General features: G+C 36.5%; 2 protein-coding genes across 3 annotated transcripts in view; both read right to left on the reverse strand.

Moving 5' to 3' along the window:
* Nucleotides 1-101: 101 nt before the first annotated feature.
* mapk11 (mitogen-activated protein kinase 11) lies at nucleotides 102-14,436 on the reverse strand. 2 transcript variants are annotated; one of them, XM_073857164.1, is made up of 12 exons: nucleotides 14,197-14,436; nucleotides 9,310-9,439; nucleotides 9,081-9,139; nucleotides 8,744-8,855; nucleotides 8,613-8,642; nucleotides 8,363-8,410; nucleotides 8,168-8,282; nucleotides 6,681-6,756; nucleotides 6,327-6,402; nucleotides 5,490-5,568; nucleotides 4,505-4,678; nucleotides 102-3,925 (listed from the first exon to the last, which is right to left on the reverse strand). In XM_073857164.1, the coding sequence occupies exons 1-12, from the start codon at nucleotides 14,307-14,309 to the stop codon at nucleotides 3,852-3,854; spliced, it is 1,086 nt and encodes a 361-aa protein (XP_073713265.1). In that variant the 5' UTR covers nucleotides 14,310-14,436; the 3' UTR covers nucleotides 102-3,851. The 2 variants fall into 2 exon arrangements, with proteins under 2 accessions (XP_073713265.1, XP_073713317.1); XM_073857216.1 differs by lacking the exon at nucleotides 14,197-14,436 and adding an exon at nucleotides 13,893-14,102.
* A 392-nt stretch (nucleotides 14,437-14,828) lies between these two features.
* LOC129432498 (scavenger receptor cysteine-rich domain-containing protein DMBT1) overlaps nucleotides 14,829-20,409 on the reverse strand; it is a 70,234-nt gene continuing 64,653 nt past the window's right edge. Inside the window, 8 exon segments of the mRNA XM_073865512.1 lie at nucleotides 14,829-14,963; nucleotides 15,126-15,484; nucleotides 15,860-16,168; nucleotides 17,679-17,987; nucleotides 18,082-18,396; nucleotides 18,491-18,848; nucleotides 19,271-20,028; nucleotides 20,068-20,376. Coding sequence (XP_073721613.1) covers nucleotides 14,958-14,963; nucleotides 15,126-15,484; nucleotides 15,860-16,168; nucleotides 17,679-17,987; nucleotides 18,082-18,396; nucleotides 18,491-18,848; nucleotides 19,271-20,028; nucleotides 20,068-20,376 — 2,723 coding nt within the window. The 3' untranslated portion in view covers nucleotides 14,829-14,957.

Below are 20,409 nucleotides of genomic sequence, written 5' to 3' on the forward strand. Positions count from 1 at the left end.
AGGAGTGCGTGCATTTAACAAGAAACATCGAAACTCGTGTCTCTCATACTTGTATCGGGTTCAGCTTTGAGTCATTAATACTTGACTTAAAAGCAAAATAGAATATAATTTCAAAAGTCTAGCCTATATTACATATTGCGCAAATCCTTTGCAGTTGTTGCCTTTAGATCTTGGATAATGTGTATGTTTATTTGATTTACTTTAACTTAAAACACAGAAACTTGTTTGAGTAAAGCAGTTCGTTTTATTAAGAGAGCAGAGAATGAGGGTGGAGTGGCTACATGCTGGTGAGACTTGGGTCATATAGTGCTAAAAATACATCAAGTCCACTGAAACAGCAGAATGTATTTTTTCTCTTAGATAAAAAGGCATGCAGTAGACCAGGAGGAGAATATGATACACAGCGTAACACTGGGGTCAAAGTGCTAAGGCCACATATGCAGACTTTACCATATTTGTATATGATTTCTGTTTTATGCATCTAAAGTAGAAAGAGTTTTTGAAGCATATACTATAGGAATGTATTGTGATGAAGGCAGGACAGTCAATGGTTTCTGTCATTTACATAATAAAGTGTAAAAGAAGAAACCACACCAGTTTTACCCATTGAGCTTCAGATGATGGCAACTACAGTTTCATGACATCAGAGTTGCATCATTGTCCTTTAGGATGTTTCGAAATTTACCTAATAAACACACACACATTGTGAAACAAACCTTAACATCTGAATTGCAGTTTTTTTCACCTATAAGCATCTTCATTCAGTAAACATCTACTGATATTCACAAATCCTTTTCAAGTATTGTGTAAAACACTTTACATTACACATACGGAAGAACAGTCAGGAAATTATATTTTTTCATTAAAATTAAGAAATGTTTTCTCCTTAATTGTGATGCATCTGGATGTTTTTAAACGTTTTAAACATGGTTTATGAATCTTACTTGATCAATCTTAATGTAGCAGCATATCCAACATATTCGTGTTTCATTGATAAGATGTTTATGAGGGGAGGAGTCAGTTTTTGACTCTACTGTGTGTTTCCAAAATCACTGGAAGTACATCTTCTAAAATAACTGGTAAACACTTTTCACTTTATGCATTACTCGTTACAGTCAAAACATTTATGAGGTATGCAATATTCAACCCTGCAGATGGGTAAATGGGTAAATACAGATTATGTATCTGCCTACATTTATGCAGAGACTTTAATACATGAATGCATGTATGCAGGGCTGGAAATTGGGGGGACGCGAGGGGACAGAGTCCGGGGAGTGAATTTCGAGGGGGACGGAGTTCCAATTTAAACTGGATATATTTTTTGAAATAGTAGATTTTATTAATATATATCTTAATATTTAAAGCTACGCTATTAAAAATAAAGGTGATTCACGATGCCATAGAAGAATATTTTCTGTCTAAATAGTTCTTTGAGGAACAAAAAAAGTTTTATATGGCATCACTTTAAAGTTCCTTTTAAGCACCTTTATTTTTAAGAGTGTATTTAAAGGCATTTAAAATGACTCCCTATTATAATTTTTATTGCAACTATTATTTTATAATGCATCATCAAGCTTGTCACATGATGACACTTCACAGTCACAGTGGCACTGTATGACTGATGTATCGGTTTCATTTCAGTTTTTTCCTAAATTAACTGAATATCCAAATTTTTATACTCTACAAATTTTGCTTTAACATAAGGACAAATTGATTGTTAAAAGTATTTTAAAATACCCAAGAAAACAGCAAGGCTTTGAAACGGTTCACGAAACGAAAACCAGAAACTTTTGATGTTTTGCAAGGAATAGAAATGAAACCAGAAACTTTCAAAAAAAATATGTTCCGGAACAGAATTGTTTATTTAAAATAATGGGAACCGGTTAATACAGTTATTTTTTTCGTTCTTCGACAAGATTTCTGTGCAATACTCGGTGAAGTTCACTCCCGGTCGTCGTTGATTCATCAGAGAAATGAGAAGCTTGTCGCCAGCAAGTAGCCTACTCAAGCCCAAGTCTCTAATGCTCAATCATAAGAGGTAAATATTGTAGGCAAGTATCTCAAGATATTTGTTTTTTTAATACTAATCCGTACAGATCATGACCCACGGTTCGGCTCGCATGCGATTCACGGATTAATATGCAAATTTAAATAGGGTGAAAGTTGAATGTGTCCGGTCCAAATCGAACGTGATTATCCCTAAGTTCCTCAAAGATAAAAACTCTTGAAGTATAAACTTGAGGGAGAGTTGCGCTACTGTGTCTCATACTGTAGTCCATTTAAATACATTTATAAATAAATAAAGCACTGAAAAACAACGCAATTTTCACTTTTTGTGGAGTGACTGTTTATGCTGCATCTTCTTCCCGAAACGCTGTTTGGAATTCGTCCTCTGTCTGTGTGTGTACACGTGTTTATATGCACTCAAAAGTGCATACACGTAAGACGCGTTTCAAAAAGCAAGCAAACAATCTTTCTGTTCTTGACAGGGCACATACAAACAAAATGATCTCGAAATACCACACTATTATTTTTTTAATAAAAACATTTGTTTGCCCATAAACGACATGGCAGAAATTTTCCTTGTCTTAATTCATGTATATTGCTGAAACAAACGCATGTCAGAATTACAGTTATGTCGCTTCCATAATAGCCTTTTTTAATGTTTGATGACAAGATAGAGACTTAAGGAAAATTATGTAGACTAATAATTTAAGTTTAATGTTCTAATGATCAGCCTACTTATTTGTATGTCCCACAGCTGATGTATGAACGTAATTAAGCGGTTCGGGAACTTAATTTTTTTGTTCTAACCTGATCAGGAACGTCAGTTTTAGGGTTGAACCAAAAACCGGAAACGTTAAAATACTGTTTCTGTTCGGAACGAAACAATTGGGAAAAAATATGTCTCAGAGCTCTGGAAAACAGACTTGGGAAGAAATATAAAAACTGTAGAAAACTGTATAAGTCGTCATCCAAAATTACCCAACTATAGAGTCCCCCCAGTGGATTTCTGCCGTTTCCAGCCCTGCGTGCACTTTCAGAAAAAAGGTCACAAAGGTACAAAAGTTGTCATTGTGGTGGTACCTTTTCAAAAAGTACATGTTTGCACGCTGGTACCGTATAAAGCAGGGGTGGGGAACCCTGGTCCCGGAGCGCCTCCGTCCCGCAGAGTCTAGTTCCAACCCCAATCAAACACACCTGAAAAATCTAATTCAAGTCTTCAGGATTACTTGGAAATGAAATTCAGTTGTGTTTGGTTAAGGTTGGAAGTAAAATCTGCAGGACAGTGGCCCTCCAGGACCCAGGGCTCCCCACTCCTGCCATAAAGGGAACAAAGGTACATATAAATGGTACATATTAGGACCCTTTTAAAAAGTACCGTCCCAATGACAGACCCGTTTCTGAGAGTGTGTATGCCCTTTATAAGATGCTCCTTTCAACAATGTAAACATATTTTCTCCAACATAGCCTTTTTGTCTGCATGCCTAGTTTTTGGTCTTGTATGAGGTACATCATACCCTGCTTTACCTGACACCTGCCTCACACCAAATATAAAAAATACTCAAAACACACAATCTGCACACATACATACACACGCACGCACACACAACATGCACCTTATAATATTAATACATTGTGTCATCGGTACAATACCATTGCTCGTATTTAAATGTGCGTATGAATTCATACAGGAAGGGCATCATGCCTTGGAAATACTTTTGTCATTGTCTCAGGTTGGTCTGTAGTCTGTTTATACTGTTTGTCTGGCAATCCCGTGTCTTGAGAGTTTGATTGACAGGCAGTGATAGGGCGGTGACAATCATCCTGGATTGTTTTTAAGATCAGTCTCACTGTTCCACCTGAAGAGTTTCTGATTGATTGGCAGGGGCTTTGAGATTGTTTACTTCCTCATAAACCAGCTCTGAGAGAGAGAGAGAGAGAGAGAGAGAGAGAGAGAGAGAGAGAATCATAATCTAATGATGAGATAAGGAGCATCAAAGTTTGATTTCAATTTTTACAGACGGTTCTTTACATTATGTAGGATGATTTTTTTGTAGAAACAGTTGTGTGGTTTCTAAGATGATTTTGCCATAAAAATCATGTGTCTTAGATATAGCATTTATAATTTTGTGTGTCTACTGGGCTGAAGGTAAATAGAGATGATGTTTGCATTGATTTTCTGAACGAACAAATAGCTTCGGTGGGACGTTGGTTTACTATAAAGATGAGACAACATTCAGGACCAGTTTCCCGGACAGGGTTTAGATTAAGCCAAGACTAGGCCTTAGTTAAGTAGCTTTCACAAACATACCTTACAAAATACATTACTAATGTGCATATTGAGACAAAACAATTGCACTGATATATGTTTTGTCACTACAAGTTGTTTTCAAATTAAAGCAGCTCAAACATGCATTATAGTTTGGGAGTAAGATAAATCTTGCCCGGGAAACCGCTCCTCAATGTTCAATCAATAAGTGTATCTTGTAGTGTCTCTCACCCTTCCACTCCTCCAGTGTTCGGTCTTTGCTCTCAGGGGTCTGGTCATACGGAGAGGCTTCTGGTTCATCGTCGGGATCATGGTATTGAGAAAAATACGCATGGCACAGAGCTTCACTGGCAGAGATTCTCCCATCACAATCCAATACTAACATTTTCTTCAATAAGTCAACCGCTAGAAAGAGGGCATAATTACTATATCATAATAGATGTATTTAGAAGGAAAACATCAATTTCAATACATTTTGAAGTATAAAATATACAGCGGGGAAAATAAGTATTTGACACATCAGCATTTTTATCAGTAAGGGAATTTCTAAGTGACACAAAATTTCCACCAGATGTAGCCATCAAGCCAAATATTGAATTCATATAAAGAAATCAGAACATTTAAGTATACAAGTTGAGTCATAATAAATAAAGTGAAATGACACACGGAATAAGTATTGAACACACTTTATTTTAATACTTTGTAGAAAAGACTTTGTTGGTGATTACAGCTTCTAGAATCTATATGTATCCACTGTGTATATGTTTTTGACCTTGACCACAAAACCAATCAATAGCCAACAATGCATTGTATGGTTCAAAATTATTGATTTTTATTTTATGCTAAACATCATTTGAATAGTATGTAACATTCCATTAAGACATTTTGTAAATTTCCTACATGTAATTATATCAAAACTATTTTTTTGTTATTGGATGCGGTTAATAAGAACTTGGACAACTTTAAAGGGGATTTTCTCAATATTTAGATTTTTTGCACCATCATATTCCAGATTGTCAAATAGTTGTATTTTAGCCAAATTTGATCCTATCCTAACAAACCATAAATCTATGGAAGGCTTATTTATTCAACTTTCAGATGAAGAATAAATGTATTTTTTTGATTGACTCTCATGACTGGTTTAATGTTCCAGGGTCACATTGTTAAAAGGGCATTTTAATGCAGATGTCATGTGAAAACATTGTTTCATTCTTACCTAATGGATTCGCCCCCCTGAATATCTTGTCCAGGTCTTGCTGGGGCATGTATGGAAGTGACTGGATATACTTCTGAGCCTATAAATAATAAAAAAATCTAAACAAATGCTAATTCATTTCAGTTAAACTTTTCATTACATTGGCATTTAGGCATTCAGCATTCAACACTTTTATCCAAAGAGACTTACAAAAGTGAGAAAAAACAACAGTGTGGTTCATCTTAAATATAAATTTGTATTTGACCCTGCTTGTGAAACCCCAGCTAAATTAATTGTTTGGGATTTACTAATTTCTACACAAAATCCTCTTACATAATGTAAAAATAATTTTGTGAAACTATAACCTTGATATCTTTAATACTGAGTAAGATCATGTCAAACATTGAAATCAAAGTGAAATCAAACTTTGATATTCATAATCTCATCATTAGATTATTAGCCTGGATTTTACAGACAGGGTCACAAATATGAATATATTTATAATCAGTGCTCAGATTGAAGGGGGGCTGGGGGGACAGTAGGGGGGCAGTAGGTACCCCGTATATTCTAGTTAGGGGGTCCCTCAAACAATGGTGACAAATGAAAGATAATGCTGAAATGTTTCATCTTTAAACTAGTTTCCAGCCTTTAAACACAACTAATTTGGAATAAAATATTATAAATCATCCAGTTGTGTTTTAAGGTAGCGATGTTTTGCCATTTTGGGTCAGCTGCTTTGTCATTGTGGGGACCCCCCATAAGACTTGATTCAATTCGATCACTGTTTATAATTTCTCCATTTATTAAAAACTATAAATGAAACTGTATTGAACGACTATTTGGCTAATGTCATCTCACATGTTCAGAGGATATTTTCTTCAGAACTTCAGGTGTGGGTGTTCCTACCACCTCCATAATTCTCTTTAGCTGATCTATATCTGCAGAAATTGTGTTAAAGATCAACAACACAGCCTAACATGTATACAGATGAGAAACTTAGCTGCAGGTTAGCATAGAGATCAGAGCGTGAGATGCCCGGCTCATGTAATTGTGTCTCTGTTTGCAAACTGTTTCCTCAACTTACTTCTATAATTACATTTGGACCACTTAGGCTTTGCTTTTTCACCTGCCTAACAGGAAGCAAGAGTCACTCAAAAACCACACATAAAACTGCACTCAGTCGAGGTATACATGCCTTTCACCATTTAAAGGATATAATCATTACCCGGAAACAAAACTTTGCCCTTCAGAAGTTCACCCATGATGCATCCAACTGACCAGATGTCCACTGTAAAACACGCTCCGTCTTATTTAATGAATCACTTACAAAACACATAAGTGCATAAAAACAATTGTTTCAATATTTATTATTATTCCAAATCATTAAAGCGATAGTTTAAAAACGAAAACTCACCCTTATGTCATTTGAACCCCTAATGTTTTTCTTTGTTCTTTAGAACCCAAGCACAGCTGTTTTAGGTTTTCTGGTTACTAGTGGATGATGAGTGGTGACCGATATGGCATGAGTTGGGTTATTTGTTTAACACTTTAGGTCACTCTCCACTTTCGTAGTACCCAGAAAACCCAAAACAACACTTCTGCGTTTGGATTCTGAAGAATAAAGAAGACACACATGAAGTTTTCATTTTTGGGTGAACTATCCCTTTAAAGGGAAACTCCACTTTTTAAAAGACTATATACTCTTTTTCCAGCTCCATATAGTTAAAGCAACAGTATGTAAGAAATTTATATCAATTAATCATAAAATGGCCTTGATATGTCACTAGACATTAAGAAATCATGTTCATTTCAAATACTTTTATCACTGACAACAGTGGTCTGGCCAGGATATTGTCATTTGAAAAGTGGAGTTGCAGCCCTCAACTGATGTTTATGTTGTCATTTTGTGTATTGGCAACCAGTTGTGTGATTGCAGTACCAGTTTTAGCCACAAGTTTTGTGATTGCAATACCAGTTTTGACCACAATCCTACATAATGTTCCTTTAAACATTTGATTTTTGCCGTTTTGGAATCCATTCGGCTGGTCTCTGGGTCTGGCGCTGCCACTTTTGGCGTAGCTTAGCATAATCCATTCAATCTGATTATACCATTTAGCATAGCATTCAAAAACAACCAAAGACTTTCGAATATTTTTTCTATTTAAAACTTGACTCTTCAGTAGATACATTGTGTAGTTTCAATAGCAGGGGACTATTTTCGGGCAGTGCGTAATATCATTGTGCCTGCTGCAGTCATGTTACGGCCGCAAAATCATTGATTATTACGCCAGAATGAGAGTATAGTTTCTAGCTATATCTGCCTAGAAAATCACACCTTTTAATTTTCTGTCGGTCTTAGTACACAATGTAACTACAAAAGAGTCAAGTTTTAAACAGGAAAATATCAAAACACTTTGGTTATGATTTTGAGCGCAATGCTAATGGTCTAATCAGATTCAATGGATTATGCTAGGCTATGCTAAAAGTGGTAGCGCCAGACCCGGAGATCAACTGAATGGATTCCAAAACGGTACAAATCAAATGTTAACCTCTAGGGGAGCTGGAAAATGAGAATATTTTCAAAAAAAGTGGAGTGTCCCGTTAATAAACACTGGTGATGATCGATAGGATGCATATCAAGGTACAGCGAAAATACAATGCTTTACAGCACAGCGAGAATTTTTTTAGCTCAAGTTTACCTGTCTGGTTGTAGTGCATCCAGTTCAGCATGATCTCAGGTGCTCGGTACCAGCGAGTAGCCACATAACCGGTCATCTCATCATCTGTCTGCCTGGCTAATCCAAAATCCAGGATCTAGAATAAATAATATAAAAGTTTAAAGCATCTCAAAGTAGAGCAAACATTAAAAGTTATTAAAATGATATTTTTCCTACCCTGAGTTCACAATCTTCATTCACTGCTACATTGCTTGGCTTTAAGTCCTGAAAAAAGTTATAATACCAATATAAAACAGCTAAGAGGAACAGTTATATCAAATCGGAAATTATGAGGAGATAAAACGCCTAAAACAATCAAACCATTTCATGTCATTCAACTGTTTCTGTATAAGGATTACTAAAACTCCATCATAGCCTACTATATAAAGTGCACTTAAAAAAAGAAGAACAAATGTGCATCACTTACTCTGTGGATCAGTCCAGCTGAATGAATGTACTGCTTATGAGAAAAAGATTGAGCTGTTAGATGAGACAATTTAAAAATATAAACTGATTTTCTCGCTCTCTTAAAAACCAGGTAACATGTAATGTACTCGCCTTAAGGCCACGAAGAAGCTGATAGATGAGGAATTGTATGTGTTCATCTGAAAGTCTTTGAAACTTGACAATGTTGTTGAGATCTGCTCCCATCAGATTGGTTACAAGGTAGCTAAAGAGAAAGAGAGACAGTTTTGGCTTAGAGACGTACAGAAGGGCACACTTGTCTTTCTAATGCGTGTCCTGTTAATCTTTACAAACTTGCATAAGCCTAAACATAATGGTTGATGGTTGGTCAAAATGCTGTCCCTGCATGTCATGTAAAGTAGCCTTATAACCATCTAAGCATCTCTGAGTGACTCTCAAATGTAGATGTTGTCGTAGGGGAGACACTCACACCTCATTGAAATCTTCAAGAGAAGCTGCAGGAGTGAAAACATCCAGGAGTCCAATAACCTGAATAAAAATAACATATATAACATGAACCATGAGAGGTTTAAATGGCTCTTGGGTAACTAGCAATAGAAATGCTCAGTCCAGCACTTGTTTGAGATGTTGTGGAGCAAGAATGGATACTGGGGACTGTTATTATATATAGTACATATGTGTGTGTTTGTGGGACTCACATTCTCGTGCTTCATGTGCTTGAGAAGTCTCAGCTCTCTGTAGGTTCGTCTACTGTGGATGAGGGACTGAAACGGTCGAGAGAGCTTTTTAACAGCCACCTTTTGACGAAGACGCACGTCATATGCTGAGCTAGAAAGAGAGAGAGAGAGAGTAGATACTGGATATTAATATAATGTTTCTGATAATGACTGATGTGTGGTTTCCTACGCATTAGAGGCTCGCTAAAGAAGATCAACACTACTTATTTGACTGGACGTTGTCCAGGATCTGTGCTGACATTAAGCAGGTGTCTACCCTGTCAACATTTCTTAACACTGCCATAGACCATACATGGCACTGATGTCTTGTTTCAATGTGCATCATTTCCAGGATTACCCTAAACCCATCCCTATTTTAAGCATTGTTTATTACAGTCTGTGTACAGTATGTGTATGCTTGTTATTTTTAGTCACACAAGTCTGTCATTTGCTATGAATCATGTAAAGTAAAGCCCTCAGAACCTTCAGACACTCACATTTTTACTGGACCAAATGACCAGAGAGGCACGTCTAACATGAGTGTACTTCAAAGAAAGTATACAACTAAAGGAAGTGTAAATGCAAGTGTCATGCATTTAGTCAGTAGGATGAATGAACTTGAGTTAGTCCAAGCTTATGGAAATCAGAGACCTCTGGCAAGCTTTAAATAATTGAATGAATCAATTCTCACATACCCACTGCCAATAAAAATAAAAATAATATTTTACACAAATAAAAATATTAAAGCTTGAAGAGGGGTAAGTATAGTATAGTAAATTATAAGAGCAGCATTATGGGATTGACAGCATTTGCAGTCAAAACTCAAAAAAATACATTCACAGAGAATGCATTATTACAAATATAAGAACCATCTGTTTATATTTTCCTAAACCCCTGATGAGTCCAGACATAATAAGAAGAAACATATTTTCTCATTTTCTCTATTTTCAAGAGAAAACGTTTTCTATTTTAGATGAGGGAAATGTATGTGTTATGGATGTGGCAATAAAGGGTTTTTTTGAAGACAAAATACTTTGTAGGAATTCTGTGAATTAAAATGCACAAAACAGAAGCATTAATACCATCAAATGAAGATGGATGACTCTTTAAAGAACATTCAATATTTATTTTATTTGAATTTTGTATGAGAAAGAAATAACGTTATGCATGTGACATTTCCCTGTTATGGACGTGGCAATTCTTAAAAATTTACAATTGCTTAAAGGTGCAGTGTGTAATGTTTAGAAGGATCTCTTAACAGAAATGCAAAATAATATACAAAACTAAATTATCATGGGTGTATAAAGACTTTTTATAATGAACCGTTATGTGTTTATTGCCTTAGGGTAAGACGTTTTATCTACATACACAGAGGGTCCCCTTACATGTAAGCCACCATTTTGTGCAGCCATGTTTCTACAGAAGCCCTTAATGGACAAACTTTTTTACTAAGTTGTCTCCAACGATGACATGTTTGTCCGGTGGTGGCTACCGTAGCTTCTCTATGTGTTTCAAAAGCAAGAGGTGAACAGTGGACTGAGCCGTTCTTTGCAATTCGCAACCTCACCACTAGATGCTGCTAAAATTTACACACTGCACCTTTAAAAAAATACTTTAAAAACTTTAACAGAGATTATGCACAGGCATTTAAACCATAATAATAATAAGGTTGACATATGTATGGAATTGCCTGTTTAATATAATATAATATAATATTATATATTATAATATATATTATATTATTATAATATATATTATATTATTATAATATAATATAATATAATATATATTTTATATTATATTATATTAATATAATATAATATAATAAAAAATATTGGGTTGTTTTTAACCCAGGGCTGGGTAACTATAGGACAGAACACATTTCTTTTAACCCAGAAATGTGTTCTGTCCTATAGTTACCCAGCCCTGGGTTAAAAACAACCCAATCTTTTTTAGAGTGTAATATAATATAATATAATATAATATAATATAATATAATATAATTTAGCTCTGTCTGCTTTCTCTCCTTAAACAGTTTGTGTCTCTAAAGATTGGTGAATGTTTTACATATGTTCATTTTACTAGGTCTGTACTAAATAGGACTCTGACCAAAGCCCCCAACCCCCATTTGGGACTCTCTCATTCCCTGATTCAACCCTTTACACCCCAGGTCTTCCCAGCCCCCTTCCTTTAAAACAAACCGGCTCCGCCAGTATAGAAGTCAAATAATCAAACAATAGAAAGGGGCTTAACATGAACAATGCAAATTCACAGCTCATTTGAGTAAGAAAGTGTTTGAGGGAGATTCTTGACTGGGGGTCACTTACGAATAAAATGACATTAAATAAAGATATTAAAGGTATTTGAATTGTGCACCTTTCCGGTTTTTGCTCAGTTTATTTCTGACAGTCTAAATAGTATAAAAGACTGAATGTCTTGATTCAAATGTGATTTTAATATCTGATTTTAAATAAAGCCTCATATGACACAAAATCCCTGTTGCATTGAAGGTTTCACACAATTATTCAATGAATATTTTTATAAAAATGACAGCAGCTACATCTTTTATTCAAATATTTAACAAACGCTTGATAAAATGTCTGTCTTGTTTGATGGTATGCAGTGAAGTGCTCATACAGTATAATCACATCCTCAAGCTGTCAGAATTAGCTAAACCCATTCAAGTCAACATGGGATTGAATCAGCAACAATTAAATCCCTTGTGAGTTTCTGCTGTTAATGTTGTGAATCTTTTCATGCAGTTAATGAAGTCATTAGGTATGAGGTGGTCCCAGCGTGATGTTGGACATCTGTGTGTCCCTAACAATGAAATGAGCTGTGTCGCGTTATTTTTCAGAGCTGGAAATCTGCCAAACTCAAAGCTAGCGTAAGAAAGAACTGGTAATGCGATGCAAAATAAAAAACTGTAAAGCAATGTTTTTTACTTTCGGGTTTGGGATATTTGCTTGTTAGTTTCCATTTTGCATACTTTTAACACAATAAATTTGGTGTCAGCTGAGGTTTTGGTTGATATGGAAATATTAACTTCTGCTTTGTTTACCAGTCATTGTATCATGCGCCTTTTGGTTGGGTGTTTGTCCCACCTGTCCACCACTGTGTTTTGGTGGCTAGGTAAAAAGTAAACATTGAACATTTTTTAACTCTCAGCAACTGTTAAAAATTTCAGAATTGTATGCAACCCTTTCATAGCATACAATGCTTGATTTTAACGATGTTAAATGGACTCACGATTCACAACCGAAGTATCCTGCTCAAATACACAAAGCTGTTTTGGTAACAAATAATATGTTTGAATTTATCGAAAACTGTTTTCGTATAATTAAAAATCAGTCTGATAAGAGGTCCAGCAAGCTTATGACCAATGAAACCACCAATGAGGTACTAGATGATGTGCTGATGTTGTGATTTTCTGTCAGGTCATTTCTTGAGAGGGATCTTTAGAAAATCTGCAGACTGATTTTAGGAAGCTTGGTTCTTTTTGGTGACGCTGTTAAGTCAACATATGCAATGCTGAGAGGAAGCGCTGATGTCTGTTACACAATAATTGTGAAACTTTGTAAAAGTTCAAGGAAGCGGAAGAGAAATACATGCTTGGCAAATTACCCGAACGGTTGTGCAGCTGTTTTTGGTAGCCGACGATTTGCGCAAAAACAATGAAGAGATGAGTCACTCGATTATTAGAAAACATAAAAAAGATATATGGGCATATGGACGAGTTGAAGATGCTGAGGTCAAGAGAGAAGCTGTGTCACCATGGCAACCGTTTCAGTCACAGCATGAGGGAGGCTTGCTTCTAATGTTGTGGCTAAGATGCTACAATGTGCAGTGCAATGTAAATCTCTTAGTATGAGTGTGACATGCAAAACCGTGGCAGGATGATAAAGCTGGACTTATTCCCGTACAGATGGAGTGGATCAGATTGCTGATGGGGGTGTGGCATTACTAAAACAGGAAACAATCTTACTTTAAGGTTGAAAATTAATAGGTCTAAGCATGATGGCCACTAAATGACTATTGTTTAAATGTTATGTTTATACAACATGACAAACATACTTGCAGAATCTGATGCCTTAGTACACAGTCATTTTGTATAGCCTACAAACAACAACAACAACAGCTTTCTTTTAATATTATAAAAACTAGGCAATCTTTGTCTTTTAGATTGACTTTCAGCAACATAAATCTGCTTTTAGGTCAGAATATAAATTTTTAAACAGTAAAGAGTGTTTTTTTTTATTTCAGCAATGATTGTCTTTACTGCAGCAATGATTGTCACATATTATCACTGTCAATAACAAAAAACAGCTATCCTCATTACATTAAATACAACATAACCCTAAATAAAACAGTCCTACCACAAATATTATAATATATTATAGCCTAACATGTTAAAAACTATGAGTCATGCAGTGAAAGTAATTTCTTTCTTCATTTATTTATAACAGTTTATTATCAAAAAGTGAGATGTTTGTTAATTTTTTTCCCTTTATGCCGTTTTCTCTAAGATGCATGTCTGATGTTGTTTTTTTATGAAATTTTCTTACCTCACCCTCCTCTACTATTGGACCTTAAATCACTAACCCTACTATGACAATAATTTAGCTCATTAATATTGAATTGCTCATGCCGACGTTCTTCCTGGACCGTCCAGACGCGTCATCTTATAAATATTTATAAGCTCCGCCTACAACCCAGTAGGTTTCGCTAGCAGTCTAACGCCCACTTACGCCGGGTCTTCCTTGCCGCCAACCAGTACACTTTGTGGGATAAACGTAAGGCTACGTAATAAATATGCATAAGCCTAGCCTTCGTCATAGTAGTATGCGTAATATCGCCTGCTGGACTCACCAGACTGAGCCATAAGCCCCCGATCCAACCGGCGTAAGATTCTGGTATCGTTCGGGCACCTCCCAGACTGTCTTGTTCAGATCTTGCCGGTAGAATCCCGGTCTTGTCGACATATCAGCCGTTGAATCCCGATCTTTAATATGGCAAAATGTTAGAAATATTAACGCATACGCCGAAGTGATATTGCTATGTGTATAGTCACACCAGCTTTGGTGCCTCTTCTTCTACTTGCCAGAAATGGGAGGAACCATCGATGACTCGTGTGGGGGGATGGAGAAGATATTTTAAGATTATAATATTAACAACAATATTAATAATGATATTAAATGACAATAAAAATGAAAATAAATTATAACATAAATTATAACATTTTGTAATAAAATGTTTTTGTCATTGTTTATTAGGCATGTTATTATGAAATTAAAATATTTTGCAAAACATTTTTTACAATATGATATAAAATCAATAGACAATATAGAATAAAATTATGCTATTAAATAAAAAAGCCAACATTTACTTATAGTAATGGTTTATTAGCCATAAATTTCATATAAGCTGACAAAGGATAGGCCTATAAAAAAATTCATAAGATTTCAAGATTTTTAAACATGTATTAATAATAATTATACAGAGTTACATACCACCAATCAGAGCATTTTAACAAATTTAAAAACAAAGATGAAAAAATAATCACGACAGCCTAAATATCACTCAGCATCAGTCAAAGAATCCAAAAGTAGGATGTAGCGCCACCAAGTGTTTCATCCCTGATAAAACATAACAAAAAAGTATTTTATCCCAAGCTCTACAAAACACAAATTCTGTAAGGATTTGGAAAATGAATCCTTTATTGGGCATCTTATTAAAGTATCCGGTAAAAAACAACAACTGCATTCATTTATTATTACACTTGAAAAGTAAATGTGTACCTGACAAATGAAAGGAAGGCTCTGAAAGCAGCAATCATCCACCCATCTAAATGTGTTACTTGTTGAATTCTTAAGCAGTTTCCCACAAAACCTGCCCATTGGATTTAGTGGAAAACTGGGATGCCACAAAGTATAGTTTACAAGAGACCCATCGGTCCACAGCCAAGAGGATGATCGGGTCAGCATTTTTCTTTCAAGTCCTATCCACACGCCTTTGGTCATTTCTATACCCTGCAGCATCCGTGTGATGTGCGTCTGTGCTGTAGCATTTAATATGTGAGCAAGAGTCTGATGATGAGTTTGGCAATACTGCAGTGCATCAATCCAGCTTTTTGATTCATTGATATAAGTGAAGTTATCTAAGAATAGACATGAAAAGTACGTAAATACTTATTTCATTAGATCAGTGATGAATATTCCTATGTTTTAATAATTAAATAAATCATAATAAATAACAAGTAAATTATATACATTAGGACAAAAAGAAAATCTCTGGAAGATAATAGTATTTGCATCTGTGAAATTCTTTATAATCCTATACATTTAATATAATATCTAGTGTTATTTTGTACATTATAACATAACATCTTTGCTTTGTAACTTTATATTAGTTAATTTACAAACAGTAATAATATTTTAAAGAATATTGGTTTATTTTTATATGCTTAATGTGAAATGGAATTTTTTTTAACCTAAAATAAATTATTTCTATGAATCTTTTTTATTCGACTCACATTGACAGATGACTCCGGCATCTTCATGATGTTGACAGTTGTGTACTCCCCATGTATTTGATCTACAGCTTTTTAGGGTAGACTCGGTTCCAGTACAGTTTACTTCATCCAGCCATATTTGTCCTGAACCTTGTCCAAAATAAGCATTAGACTTTGCATCTTTAGCATCTCCACAGCCCAGTTCTCTACACACCACTGTAGCATCTGATGAATCCCAGCGATCATCACACACTGTTCCCCATTGACCATCATGATAAACCTCCACTCGTCCAGAACAAGAGTTACTGCCATTCACCAACCGTATATAACCTGATATCAATAGATTATAACACAGAGAAATATACAACGCTCAGACAAATGTGCTATGTTTACTCTATTTGTAGGCATTAGTTGATAACACCAGTGGCGTAGAAAGTCAGGCCCTTATGCAAAAAAATAACAGATTCCAAACAACCAGAGCAACGTATAGGGGCATTTATAGAGTGCTCGAGCATGGATGGATTTGCAAACACACAGGATGGAGTCTGAATGCACACACGCACAATTTTTTGAGCAAGGGGAAAGATTCGCGATTGCGTTGGAGACATGTTAAATGTGTGAAGGCTCTCTGGGCGAGAGCAGAGAGCGCATCCAGGTTTGTAATCCCTTCTCGACATTTGTCAGTATAATAGCGCCTTAAATAAAGTCTTAAATCACATTAAACAGAAACCATGATTTAGCTTGTGAAGTACAATCTGCATAAACAAGTTGAGAGTAAAATTCATGTGCATGTCTTGACTGAGCAGTTTTCAATAAAATGCAATTTGTTATGCATTTCCAAAAGTTTTATTTGTTGTTCATTATTTCGCCCCATCTGCCAATCAACTCCATTCACGCATGTACATATATAAGCAAACCAGCTCTCTTTTGTTGAACCTGTCTAGCCTACTGTTTGGAAGACGCATGTTCATTATATAAGCTTGTGAGTAACATTAATGCGAGACCCAAACTATTTTAAACCTAAAATGATGTGCATGACATCACAACTTTATGAATGTGGGCCCCAAACAGCCTGTGCCCATATGAACATGCATACCCAGACACAATGCCACTGGATAACACTTTGATGACTAATTTGAATTACAGAGGACATGTTACAATAATTTTTTAAGATGTCAAATAAATCTTTGGTGTCCCCAGAGCACATATGTTAAGTTTTAGCTTAAAATACCATATGGATAATTTATTATAGCATGTAAAAATGTCCACTTTATAGGTGTGAGCAAAAATGTGCTGTTTTGGATGTGTCCTTTAAAATGCAAATGAGTGCAAACACTGATCACGATGATGATTTGATGCAATTCAAACTCAATTGTGCTGTCAATTATTTTTCTCTCTCTCTCTTTCTCCCTGCACTAAATGGCAGTGCTGTGGTTGGATAGTGCAGATTAAGGGGTTATAATAAGACCTCTTTATGACATCTTAAGGAGATCCAAATTTCAATGACCTAATTTTTCACGTGCTTGCAGGGAATGGTTTACCAAAACTAAGTTACTGGGTTGATCTTTTTCACATTTTCTAGGTTGATGGAAGCACTGGGGACCCAATTATAGCACTTAAACATGGAAAAAGTCAGATTTTCATGCCATGGCCCCTTTAAGAATTCCATTCCTTATTGCAGTTGTGACATTCTGAGTTCTGTTATCCCGACAACAACTACTAAAAAAAGATAACACACCTCATCATCAATGCTCATCCAGGTACTGCTCGTCATCTATAACGATACTAATTATATATGTATAATGCATCAAGTATATTGAAACAAATTTTTTTGACTCACATTGACAGATGACTCCAGCATCTTCACCATGCACACAGTCGTGTTCTCCCCATTTATTTGATCTACAGCTTTTTAGATTAGACTCGGTTCCATCGCATTTAACATCATCCAGCCATATTTGTCCTGAACCTTGTCCAAAATAAGCATTAGACTTTGCGGCTGTAGCATCTCCATATCCCAGTTCTCTACACACCACTGCAGCATCTGATAGATCCCAGCCATCATCACACACTGTTCCCCATGTTCCATTATGAAGAACCTCCACTCGTCCAGAACAAATGTCACTGCCATTTACCAACCTAACAGAAGCTTAAGTTACAAACAAACAGTGTCAGGGTTTAGATATATTTAACATTTTGTGTTTGTCTTTTTGGTTTAATTCAGTACCCAATTTGTAGCTTACATTTACCTTGACAAATGACTCCAGCGTCTTGGCTATGTCCACAGTTGTTTGCTCCCCATGGCGGTCCTCCACAGGATGAAAATGTAGGCTCATTTCCATTACAAGCTAAATCATCCAGCCATATTTGTCCTGAACCTTCTCCAAAAAATGCATCAGTCTTTACCTCAATAGCATCTCCACAGCCCAGTACTCTGCATGCAACTGCAGCATCTGACAGATCCCAGTAATCTGAACACACTGTTCCCCATACACCATTATGAAGGACCTCCACTCGACCAGAACAAGAGCTGAAGCCGTTTACTAACCTAACAGAGGCTACAAACAGAGGCAGGGATTGAAAATTCTTAGCATTTTTTGTTCATCTATTTGGTTTAATTCAGTACGCAGTTTGTATTTAGCTCACATTTACCTTGACAAATGACTCCAGCGTCTTGACTATGTCCACAGTTGTTTGCTCCCCATGGCGGTCCTCCACAGGATGAAAATGTAGGCTCAGTTCCATTACAAGCTAAATCATCCAGCCATATTTGTCCTAAACCTTGTCCAAAAAATGCATCAGTCTTTACCTCAATAACATCTCCACAGCCCAGTACTCTGCATGCAACTGCAGCATCTGATAGATCCCAGTAATCTGAACACACTGTTCCCCATGTCCCATTATGAAGGACCTCCACTCGACCAGAACAAGAGCTGAAGCCATTTACTAACCTGACAGAGGCTACAAACAAAGGCAGGGATTGAAAATTCGTAGCATTTTGTGTTCGTCTATTTGGTTTAATTCAGTATGCAGTTTGTACTTAGCTCACATTTACCTTGACAAATGACTCCAGCATCTTGACTATGTCGACAGTTGTTTGCTCCCCATGGCGGTCCTCCACAGGATGAAAATGTAGGCTCATTTCCATTACAAACTAAATCATCCAGCCATATTTGTCCTGAACCTTGTCCAAAAAATGCATCAGTCTTTACCTCAATAACATCTCCACAGCCCAGTACTCTGCATGCAACTGCACCATCTGACAGATCCCAGTAATCTGAACACACTGTTCCCCATGTGCCATTATGAAGAACCTCCACTCGTCCAGAACAAGAGCTGAAGCCGTTTACTAACCTAACAGAGGCTACAAACAAAGGCAGGGATTGAAAATTCGTAGCATTTTGTGTTCATCTATTTGGTTTAATTCAGTACGCAGTTTGTATTTAGCTCACATTTACCTTGACAAATGACTCCAGCGTCTTGTCTATGTTGACAGTTGTTTGATCCCCATGTCGGTCCTCCACAGGATGAAAATGTAGGCTCAGTTCCATTACAAACTAAATCATCCAGCCATATCTGTCCTGAACCTTGTCCAAAAAATGCATCAGTCTTTACCTCAATAGCATCTCCACAGCCCAGTACTCTGCATGCAACTGCAGCATCTGACAGATCCCAGTAATCTGAACACACTGTTCCCCATACACCATTATGAAGGACCTCCACTCGACCAGAACAAGAGCTGAAGCCGTTTACTAACCTAACAGAGGCTACAAACAAAGGCAGGGATTGAAAATTCGTAGCATTTTGTGTTCGTCTATTTGGTTTACCTTGACAAATGACTCCAGCGTCTTGACTATGTCCACAGTTGTTTGCTCCCCATGGCGGTCCTCCACAGGATGAAAATGTAGGCTCAGTTCCATTACAAACTAAATCATCCAGCCATATTTGTCCTGAACCTTGTCCAAAAAAAGCATCAGTCTTTACCTCAATAACATCTCCACAGCCCAGTACTCTGCACGCAACTGCAGCATCTGACAGATCCCAGGAATCTGAACACACTGTTCCCCATACACCATTATGAAGAACCTCTACTCGACCAGAACAAGAGCTGAAGCCGTTTACTAACCTAACAGAGGCTACAAACAAAGGCAGGGATTCAAAATTCTTAGCTTTTGTGTTCATCTCTTTTGTTTAATTCAGTATGCAGTTTGTTTAAATCTTTCATTTACCTTGACAAATGACACCTGAGTCTCGGCTATGTCCGCAGTTGTTTGCTCCCCATGGCGGTCCTCCACAAGATGAAAATGTAGGCTCAGTTCCATTACATGCCAAATCATCCAACCATATTTGTCCTGAACCTTCTCCAAAAAATGCATCAGTCTTTACCTCAATAGCATCTCCACAGCCCAGTACTCTGCACGCAACTGCAGCATCTGACAGATCCCAGTAATCTGAACACACTGTTCCCCATACACCATTATGAAGGACCTCCACTCGTCCAGAACAAAAGCTGAAGCCGTTGACTAACCTAACAGAGGCTAATTTAACAAACAGGGTTTAATTTTTTTAGC

This window comes from Misgurnus anguillicaudatus, chromosome 1 (genome assembly GCF_027580225.2).
Source record: "Misgurnus anguillicaudatus chromosome 1, ASM2758022v2, whole genome shotgun sequence".
Lineage (NCBI taxonomy): Eukaryota > Metazoa > Chordata > Actinopteri > Cypriniformes > Cobitidae > Misgurnus > Misgurnus anguillicaudatus.

What these genes read in the sequence shown, in the direction of transcription:
- mapk11 (XM_073857164.1), bottom strand. Translation starts at nt 14,309, where the DNA reads ATGTCGACAAGACCGGGATTCTACCGGCAAGATCTGAACAAGACAGTC. An exon ending in ATGAAGATTGTGAACTCAGG is followed by an intron (nt 8,283 to 8,362) that starts GTAGGAAAAATA and finishes TATTTATTCTAG; the next exon opens with ATCCTGGATTTTGGATTAGC. An exon ending in AGAAAATATCCTCTGAACAT is followed by an intron (nt 5,569 to 6,326) that starts GTGAGATGACAT and finishes TATTATTTATAG; the next exon opens with GCTCAGAAGTATATCCAGTC.